This window comes from Rhinichthys klamathensis, unplaced genomic scaffold (assembly GCF_029890125.1).
Source record: "Rhinichthys klamathensis goyatoka isolate OS25496 unplaced genomic scaffold, OSU_Roscu_1.1 h1tg000102l_1, whole genome shotgun sequence".
Lineage (NCBI taxonomy): Eukaryota > Metazoa > Chordata > Actinopteri > Cypriniformes > Leuciscidae > Rhinichthys > Rhinichthys klamathensis.
In genome coordinates, this window is record NW_026606641.1 from 478586 (window position 1) to 490061 (window position 11476).

General features: G+C 35.2%; 1 protein-coding gene across 1 annotated transcript; it reads left to right on the top strand.

Annotated features, from left to right (window-relative positions):
- Positions 1-3660: 3660 nt before the first annotated feature.
- LOC130086876 (uncharacterized) lies at positions 3661-4642 on the top strand. The gene is made up of 4 exons (XM_056253100.1): positions 3661-3753; positions 3831-3941; positions 4076-4242; positions 4396-4642. Exons 1-4 carry the CDS (start codon positions 3664-3666, stop codon positions 4640-4642), a joined length of 615 nt encoding a protein of 204 aa, XP_056109075.1. The 5' UTR covers positions 3661-3663.
- The last annotated feature ends 6834 nt before the right edge of the window (positions 4643-11476 follow it).

Below are 11476 nucleotides of genomic sequence, written 5' to 3' on the forward strand. Positions count from 1 at the left end.
AAGGCATCAAGACCCAAGCAGAGAGTGTAAGTGACAGGCGGCTCGCTAACACTCCTGTGCGCACAGCTGCACTCACTTACGACCAGAATGACACCGACACCCGTGTCACCTCGCTCCACTAGAGCCTGTGAATCCAAGCACCGGAAAGTGCCATCCTTCACCTTGACGACCTGGCATGATACCATCTTCCATGCAAAGAGTACAAATTAAAACTGGAAATCCCATCCTTCTCCAGGTACCACACTTTCACCCTAACTCCAGAACGGGAGTTGTGGTTTGCGAAAGGGGGGGTGATCCCAGCTAATTGACATTGCTCCTATCGACACAGCTCTCCAAGCTGTGTCTCTACTACCCATTCTGACTACCTCACCTGTTGTCCAAGCCTGGACCGCAGCCGACACTGCACGGTGTACCTCTATGGTAGTCAGACACACCCTGACACTGGGCGTGACCTTCATCCTATACAGGAGACTCAACGAGATACAAACATCTTCAGCCAAGCTCACGAAAGGTTTCGGACGAAACCCGCAAAAAGGGGGTGCCAAGTCAGAGACCAGACCAGAGGCAGCTTCGAACCTCATAGAGCTGAATCCTCAGCCCTAATAACCACCTGCTGCATGAGTCATGATTCACCTGCCATCCGTCCATTGTGATGATTGTTGTCCGATTAAGTCCACACAGGGACTTCATCAGACAAAAAGGGGGACTGTAAGGACTGGGCCAGGGTGAATCTGAATAACTAAATACCTTCGTGCTAAAATCCCAAAGCCTTTAGCCCCAAAAGGCCTGGAACTTGAAAAAACACACACAAACACACACACACACACACACACACACACACACACACACACCTCCCCCACAGCTGACACCCACACTCAGGACAGAGCGTGGTTTCCTGTTACGAGACACTTGTATGACTGACTTGGAATTTGATGTTCAAAGAGAAAGAAACTTCTTTTCTTTAAAAGACATTTAACCCGATATATTCGATGTGTTTTTATGTGTGTCCATTTGCCCATGTCACATTGTAATGACTATAATTTGTCCGTAACTTAAAAGTGAATTATAAATACCCTAGGTGTATTTTTAATGTAAATGTTTACCTATAACAGTCGTGTTTGATATCGTAAAAATGCCCTTGACTTGACTCAGCCAGATATATGTATGAACACACCGTAAAAGGTATGATTATGTGCATAACACATCTCTGCAGTAGAAATGACCCTTCCTAACACAGGTCATAATTTAATTAGACAAGCAGTCTGACAAGACAAAGAGAAATAAAACCCAAAGTCCCGCCTGTAAACTTCCAACCCTCTAATTGGCCAAGCCAACAGGAAGAGGCTGGATTTCTCATAGTGTGATAAATGACGCTTCTCCCCTGCGCTCGCTCTCTTCCTCCCGTGTCATGATGTAACGTCTCGCCTCCGGGCGAGCTCTTCGCCTTTTATTTGTTTCTAGTTTAGTTGTGTTTTTCATTTGTAGATAAGTCTCTGTGTTTAATTCCAATCGACGATTGAAAAGGAAACCCCGTGACCGTGACATATCTCTTCAGCAAATCCATCTACCAGGGACCTTTAAACGAGCGCGCGCTCTCTTTGAAGGAGAAACACGCGCACGTGACCACGTGACGCGCCGGACCGAGAGACACACACGCTTCTTCAAAGCCATGGAAAGATGCAACGTTAACTCCGCGTGATTTCCCCGTAGAGATCTTTATTCCCTTTTTGTTAGTCAAAGTTTTGTTTTCCGTAGCCGACTCAGTTCACTTCCACGAAGTGAAACGAACTTAGCCGAACTATTTCCCTTTGGAAATGTTACAACAAAGACTGTAAACCTCCGTTCAACACGCGCGCCAAGCAGCCCACGTGACGCTTCCTCACACCCAAAGGACTCAGCTCACGCGGCCAGACAGGGCCGTACAGGAATGTTTCGGCACAGAGAGAAACCATAACATAAGTTGATTGCAAGTATAAATCTCTTTATAGAGCTTCTAAGAAGTTTTAAGATGATGTTCCGTGTTGTAATCGGAGAGGTGAATGTCTTCCTGCCAATGAAATTCTCCCAATTTCTCTGTTCTCTCTCTCCCCATCCCCTTTCCTCTCTCTCTTACTCGCTCACGCGTGTAAGTTATCAATTGTCCAAACTTTATGCATTTCTCGTTCATTGATGTCTTATTGTATCGTTCATTGTTGTCTATGTGTTTGTAAATACATATATCCCATGTAACCGTAGTAAATACATAAGTAGTCATGCCTCTATTAAATTAATTATATATTCATTAGATTGATGTGCTGTCTTTTTGCTCAATTTCAAGTCACTTAAGTGCCAAAGGTCTAAATGCTACAAGCTTTATGAATTACAGATACTTTAAAGAGTAACGTTAACGTTATGTGTTGATGGGCGGGAAACCCAATTCTTCTGGCCAGAGAATTGCGTTTCCTGACATCCTATAAAGTAAGATGATATTGTGGATCCCACAAATATTATCCTGACAATTGAGCTAATTCATTTTACCTGTGTGTGAAACATGGCCCGGGTAATTAACTGCAAGCAACTTGTGGTTAATTTCCGGGATTCACATGCACGCATGCAGGTAGAATGACCGATCCTCCCTTATCGGGAGATTTATTAACATGTAAGACAGATCTAATCCAAACATGTATGAATAATTATTAATTACCAATTATTAATTATGATATGCAAATTCCCCACGGATTAGATCCGCCCTGAATCCTTACACACAAATGGTCCAGATCTCGTGGACACACCGACTTAAACAACCGTCAGTACTTTGTCACTCCAAAGGACATTGAGAATATACGTACATGCTTGGTACGCCGAAGCCATTTGGATAAAGATGATGCTGTTAGTTCAGCCAAATTATTGACCAGTCACCTCAAGGATAATGTTGTTTTTTTTCAGCCTTTTTCCCATGAGAAGGATCTCATAATTATCCTTCAGACTCCCAACATGAGAGAGAATCTACACAGACATGGAAAGAACATTATATTTTTGGATGCTACTCATTGCGTCAACCAGTATAATTTTCCACTTTATACCCTGGCTATAAGAGATGACTATGGCCATGGAGTTCCAGTCGCATTTATAGTAACAGGCAATGAGAAAGAGGCAACACTAGAGATAGCTTTAAAGCAGTTAAGGAGAGTGTGTCCTACTGCACCAAGGTATGTATATATAAATTTTTTAGTTTAATTAAATTTACATACTTGAAGTAGAAGTATTGGTCTGGCCCCAGAAATCTCACTGCCCTGCCAACAAATTACTCTGTAACATTTTATTTTACAGTGCACTTGTTACATATACTTAGCATAGTTATTACATTCTTAAAACAAGATTTTTTTTAAAAGAAATTTACCTTCTGATGCAACACTGCATAAGATGTAAAATACTTGTTTTCAGAGAATGTATCTTTAATATAGTCTCATTATATCTTACTCCACACTGGCAGAGTTTTTCACATGTAAAAAATAAATAAATCTGCTAATGCAGTTATAAAAGAATTTGCTAATTCAGTTATATATAACGCATTTGTATTTATCTTTATTGAAGGATATATATATATATATATATATATATAGTTAACATGGCTATTGTTTCTTCATCCTTCTTGTATGCTATTTTGTTTCCTCTAGGTGCTTTATGGTGGACAAGGATATGTGTGAGATGAATGCCTTGCGGAAAGTCTTCCCAGAGTCAGATATCTTGCTTTGCTGGTATCATGTTATGCAAGTATGTATACATACAATTGTATATATTCTTTATATTTGAAAAATGTACCGTAAGTTAGTTATTGTCTCTTTCTTCAGGCTGTTGTCCGCTGGCTTTCGAAGACAGACTCTGGAGTCAGTGGGCCATCAAATACTGATGTTAGAACAGAAATAATTTATTTCGTCAGAAAGATGAAGCTTTGTGCAACAGTGCGTACAATTAACAATTCAATTTTGCTTCCTTAATTGTACTATTACTATTTATATAACTATTTTAAAATAAACATTAAATCAGTTACATTTAACATTAAATCACCTATTCTTTTTTAATTTTGTTAAAATAGCATCAAGATTTTAAGTCAACTGCTGAACAATTCCTCAAGAGGTTTGAAGATTTCCCAGCTCTTTGCTCATACTTCAAGGATCACTGGCTAGAAATAGGACACACATGGTCTGACTTTGGACGGTGCTACAACCATGCTGACTCCGATACAAACAATCTTGTTGAAAGGTAATATTTGAAATTAAACTCATGAAACTTGATTGAGTTAATTCACATTATGTAATAGAATCACCAGCATTTTGATGTTGTTATCATATCTTAATATCAAACTAACACAATCACATTAAAACATGCATTGTTTTTCTTTGCTTGTCCAATTAGATTTTTCCATCGCCTAAAATATCAGTTTTTGGGAGGCATTAGGAACCGTAGACTGGATGATCTTATCAGCATTCTCATCAAGAAGACAGATGGATACTTCCAGGTCATTCACGATTTGCAGGCAGCTGGAAGAATGAAAAATGCATCTTTGAAGTCAGGAGAAATACTTAAGTCTGCCTCTAGATTGGTGGAAAAAGGTTGGCAAGATAGCATTAATCTTATATCCAACCTTTATGTACCTTTATGAAGTTCCATCAGAACAAACCCCTGGTCTATCCTACAAAGTTTGTCCATCTGAAAGTTTTTGTAGCTGCCCAATTGGAATCAGAGGACATCCCTGTAAACATCTTGTAGTTACTGAGTTGCTGAGTAAACATGACTCTCAAAAATTTCCTGCTTTGGATCATCAAATAAACGCACATGCTAGCGTACTTAAGCAAAAGAAGCTTTACTCCATTCTGTGCTCTGACACAAAAGAGGTAGATGTACAAAGTTTATGTCATGAGAGAATTTACCACACTTCTGCGATGACATTTCAATGCACCTGTTGTACATACTCTTACATTGAGAAATGTGCTTGCCTTCTACTGGCAAGTGAATTATTTGATGTCATATCAACAAGAGCTGTACCTACTTTGTGGCAAGAAGACACGTCAATGCAGTTAAATGTGAACACTGCAGCAAACCACTCTAAAACTGAAGTGCAGAAGTTAAAGGAAATACTGGAGAGTGTGCAGAATTGGCAGACAATTCCTCAGCACATTAGCCAGCAAATTCAAAACCTGCATGACAGTGTAACAAATGCCAGCATGAGTAGATCAACAGCCGCATTTTCAGCAGTAACTACAGACCTGACAAGAAAGATAAGACCATTGTTTCCACACGGAGCAAAAAACATGAAACGAAAGTATGGACAGAAATTCAAAAGACGACAAACTAAATTATAAAAGTGAATGTAGATATGAAAAAAACAAACTAAGGCACTAAGACAATGTAAAATATACATTTAAAATTAACTTGCTAAATTTAAGTGTGCATATAAGAAATGAAGTGAAGGAGGCTGCTGATTTTTGGATGTTTATTTTACTTATACATTTTAAATGCATCGTTTTACAACATCTGAAATCTGAAAAAAAAAAAATAATGCCATCTTTAATTGTAAATAAAGCTAAATAAACCATGAACGTTTTACATTACTCAGCTGTCTGAATGTGTTCTGCAACAGTGATATGTTGTATATTTTAAACCAATTAAATGTAACATTACTTGCTTAACTGAGATGACAATGTTTGTTACAATTTAACAATCATTAGTTATTGTGTTCAATGGCTCAGTGAACCTCTACTTAAACTGACTGATTAAAAATGAGATGACAACATCTACCACTTGTGGTCCATGCGTATGGGTTAGCAGACTAAAAGGTGATTCCTCTCCCAGTTTTTCCCTTAGCAAGTGCTGGAGAGTGCAGAGTGTATTCCTGTAAATATCAATGGACAGATTTTAAAGCAAGATGCAAGTTTAAAAAAATCGAAATGTGGAAAGCAACTTACTTTGCAACGTCTGCCTCAGCACTGGGAACACTTTCAGTCATGTCTAGGTTTACATGTCGCCCAAGCATGGCTCCCAGATCCTGGGCCAAATCTGTGGCCTCCCCTTCACTGAGAGCAGAGAACATGCTTATCTTTGTCTTTGCTTTGATCGGCCGCTGTTCTCTGAGCTCCTCAGGGAGATCCTCTTTACGAACCTTTAGGTAAAACCAATGTTACTGTTTTATAAATGTTTTGCTCTAATTTAAAAGTATAGCAAATAGCTATAAGGTTTATAGAGCATATACAAACCCTAATCAGGCTTCTTAACAGATTGTTAGACATGTTTTCTGCCATGATTCTTCTCTTTAGTTCATCTTGGGTTACAGTGTACTTCCTTTTGGTGCCTGGCACTGACAGCCTACCCAGAACTGTATAGTTTCCTCCCCGGGTTGTTTTGTCGTCTTTTTTTTCCTCAGGTATCTTTTCCTCCTCTATACCTTCTATTTTTCTTTTCTTGGCTATGTTTTTCTCTTGCTCACTCTCAGCAACCGTTTGCTCCTCTTCACTTTCTCTTTCTTCTGCTTTGTTTTCCTCTGCTTCTCTTGCCTGTGCTGCATAAACAAAACTCATAGTCAATCACCAGTATTACAAGATTATTGTTGCACAGGTTAAGTACATATCATCTGCCAAATCAAAACAACAGAAAGTTATGCTTGTGCACCCTATTAAAATATCTTCCTAAAATGTAAGAAAATATTGGCACATGATTTTAGAAATTTTAACTGAATTGATTTCATCAGGCTGTATTCATTAGAAAATAGACAAACACACCTTCTAAACTACTTCGCATTTTGTCCCTGATCTGTGCACGCCTTGAAAATGCATCGGCCAGTGTAAACCAGGATGTACAGTCAAGCTCATCAATTAGTTCTTTGGGAGGATCCTAGAGGAAAGAATTGAAACATAAATTATTTGTTTTATTTTAGTGACATGCACAGTGCCATGATTGAAAGAGAAAAAAAAAGTGCCAGCCAACATCTATGAAACCATTTTACTTACCTTCAGAAAGTTCTCTGCATAGAGTAACACAAATATGCCGCATTCAGACATGTTTCCTTGCTGTCCGGGTACCCGCACTTTCAGGGCTGGCATAGAATCTGCAGAAAAGGTGCGAGGCTTTGTTCCTGTGTTTTTCCACATTTCTGTTAAGTAACTGAAATACAAAAACAACCTTATTAAATGTTTATCTCTATGACATTTTATTGAACTTTTTATTAAAGCATGCCTTGTCCTTGTTTTGCAACATTATACTTGCTCATATCTTAAAGAGATAGGTCACCCTAAAATGAAAAATCTATCAATCTATAAATCTATCAATAATTTAATCACCCAAATGTACTTCAAATGACTTTCTTCTGCCAAACAGAACACGAGAAGATTGTCATCTTTGAGGATTGTCCTTCTCAGTCAGTTTACAGTCAATGACAATTGTCATTATAAAACAGAATTATTTCAAGCTTTATAAATAGAGAATGAACAGTTCTGAAATTGCATCCATCTCTGTGACAGCCCTAGACTGTAATAAAAGTGTCTGTGCACCACATTCTAATTTTTTTTTTTTTAGCCAAACAGAAAACTTTAAGGCACTTTTTTTATCCCTTTATATATTAACAGGACAGCTAGGAAACTAAGATTATTGTTCGCTAACCATTATCCACTTTTCAAGTTTGCTGATATCAAATTGAATTTGTCTTACTGTTACAAACGTAGTGTATGGTTTAAGAAGCCTTGGAATATAATAAATGTGTAATGACTACTACTTTCAACTGTCGTCCTTTTTCATGCTATATGGAGTTCAAAAGCTAACATACAGTACTTATTATCGTCACTGTATGATAATGACTAATCCCAGGTAACCATTTCAAAGTCCTCCTTTGTGTTCTATAGAAGAAAGTCATGTATGTTTAAAACAAATTGAGGATGAGTAAAAATTTTAATTTTGTGTTGTATTTACATAAAAATATGGGCCGATATACAACAGAACCAACCTTCGAATGTTTTGGAACAAATCCATGCTGTCACTCACTTGCTCAGACTGGGAGTCTAGCATTAAAATGCAAGGCCTAAATGTACAACACAATTGATTTAACACAGAGAAATCTAATAATATAAATGTTTGATAATGGACTAAGTAGCAGCGTTATTTCATTGTGGGGCAACAGCGCCAAATATAATTACCCAAATGCTAAATACATATTTACCTCCTTTTTTGCACCAATTTTCGTCCCCTTTTGATGTGTTCCACTTCTTCATTTCCAGGGAAGCACACAATCATGAGTCTCCAGTGATTTCTGAAAATCATTAATAGACAATACAAGTAAAATAAGTTTTGATAATTGCATATGTGCCATTCACAGTGCTACTATTTTAAGGGGCACCATCACTTCCATTATTATAAATGTTTAAATGGGCATCTAATATGTAACATGAAAAGTTAATTAGACTGGTTATTGCATAATAAACCCCAATATGTGTTGTTGTTACTGAGAATCAACAGACTGTTAGAAGGTGCGACTGGCCATTCATATTTGAGCTTGACACAGAGCTGTGTAATTAGTCATAACAACCAGTAAATAAATAAAGTTCTCACCTAAGAACATTCTCGACTATCAAAAGATAGTCCTTTCGAAAAATGTCCTCATGTTTTGTCCAGTTGATGACACCAGAAAATCCACTAAAATTGCACAGATGACATGATAAATCATGTGGTTACAATTATTCTTCAATAATAGGATTCAATATATAACTATGACACTACATGGCTTCTTCAAGAGCCATGCAAGGCTAGACACTGTAGCATGAACATCTACAAATATATAAAGAGAATCTGGCTGTGAAATTCAAATTCATTTAATGATCCCTTTATCTTTGTTAACATATCAGTAACTCCTACCTGGTTTTTAATTTAGTGTAAAAATGCACTGGGTAGATCAAAGATTTCCGCCTTATATGACGTCCTAATTCTTCATGAACAGACCTAGAAAGATTTAGTTGAAAATTATTGCTAAGAATATTATGATTTGCAGTTTTATGATGCTTCAAAAGAATTACCTCAATGCAATGTCTATGACAATATCATTCAGCCACATTCCATCATCTAGTGTCGCAAGTGACTCTTTCGTCAATAAGGGCACACGGAAGGACCTCAAAGGAAAAAAAGGAAGAAAAAAACAACACATTTTTGTACAAATGTTGCAATAAGGCAAATTTCTGGTTTATATACAGACAGACAATATTTTAATAATATTTACCCTTTATCTTTCTCCATAGATGATCTGTACAAAGAAAAAAAATTATGTTAATTAAGAAATTTGAAATTGGTTTCATATTGTGATCATCTTCAAATGAGATACAACTTATTGAATGAGCTATGAGGTATGATGCGCCTGGGTCAACAAAATATATTGTATTATTATGATTATTTAAATACAGTGATTGATTACTGTCTGTCTTATATTAGATGAGTAATAAGGAATGATGTCCCTGAGTCAACATAAAAATATGATGTTCCTGGGTCAACAAAATATATTTAATTATTAGTATTATTACTATTATTAATATTAGTGAAATATTACAGTTTGTCTAATATTAGATATTAGATTATTATTATGATTATTTAAATACAGTGATTGATTACTGTCTGTCTTATATTAGATGAGTAATAAAGAATGATGTCCCTGAGTCAACATAAAAATATGATGTTCCTGGGTCAACAAAATATATTTAATTATTAGTATTATTACTATTATTAATATTATATAGTGAAATATTACAGTTTGTCTTATACTAGATATTAGATTATTATTATGATTATTTTAATACAGTGATTGAATACTGTCTGTCTTATATTAGATGAGTAATAAAAAATGATGTCCCTGAGTCAACAAAAAAATATTATGTTCATGGGTCAACAAAATATATTTAATAATAATAATAATTTTTATTATTATTATATAGTGAAATATTACAGTTTTTCTAATATTAGATATTATTATTATGATTATTTAAATACAGTGATTGATTACTGTCTGTCTTATATTAGATGAGTAATAAGGAATGATGTCTCTGGGTCAACATAAAAATATGATGTTCCTGGGTCAACAAAATATATTTAATTATTAGTATTATTACTATTATTAATATTATATAGTGAAATATTACAGTTTGTCTAATATTAGATATTATTATTATTATGATTATTTAAATAAGGAATGATGTCCCTGAGTCAACATAAAAATATGATGTCCCTGGGTCAACACAAGGCATTTCATTATTATTATTATTACGATTATTAGTGAAAATTAAAGTTTGTCTAATATTATATATTATATTATTATAATTATTATGATTATTTAAATACAGTGATTGATTACCGTCTGTCTTATATTAGATGAGTAATAAAGAATGATGTCCCTGGGTCAACACAAGATATTTAATTATTAGTATTATTACTATTATTAATATTATATAGTGAAATATTACAGTTTGTCTAATATTAGATATTATATTATTATGATTATTTAAATAAGGAATGATGTCCCTGGGTCAACACAAGATATTTAATTATTAGTATTACATAGATTACAGTTTGTCTTATACTAGATATTAGATTATTATTATTATGATTATTTAAATACAGTGATTGATTACTGTCTGTCTTATATTAGATGAGTAATAAGGAATGATGTCTCTGGGTCAACAAAAAAATATGATGTTCCTGGGTCAACAAAATATATTTAATTATTATTATTATTTATATTATTAATATTAGCCTATACAGAGAAATATTACAGTTTATTTAGTATTAGATATTATATTATTATTATGATTATTTAAATACAGTGATTGATTACTGTCTGTCTTATATTAGATGAGTAATAAAGAATGATGTCCCTGAGTCAACATAAAAATATGATGTTCCTGGGTCAACAAAATATATTTCATTATTATTACATTTTATATAAGGCTACAGTTTGCCTTATGGGCCTACTAGATATTGCATTATTATTATTATGATTGTTTAAATACAGTGATAGATTACAGTTTGTCTTATATTAGATATTGTATTGATATTATTTTGATTGAATAACCCGCATTATTGGTAGCCTATTTGGTCCCATCCGCTAAAGTGTTTTGGTTTTCTTTTGCAAAAGGATTATGAGGGTCTGCTAAACGAATGCAGGGGAAAAGTGATACATCAACGGGAGAAAAGATCCGACGATACGATCACGGGCAAAACACCATACCGGGTCGGATGACGAAACGATCTCGGTCCGATAGGAGATTTGCACCTTATAGCAGTTTAGTTAGTGTTAGCGTTAGTAATGAATTCATCGTGAAATTAAAAAGAATACATTACACTGAGTAGATACAGACACGCATTTGAAATTATACATTTTATAGAAATTGTACTTACCTCTGTGAAATGAAGTAGAGACGTTGATGGCTGGCAAATTCAAAAAATAGCGCTCAATCTGGATGATGTCACGTGA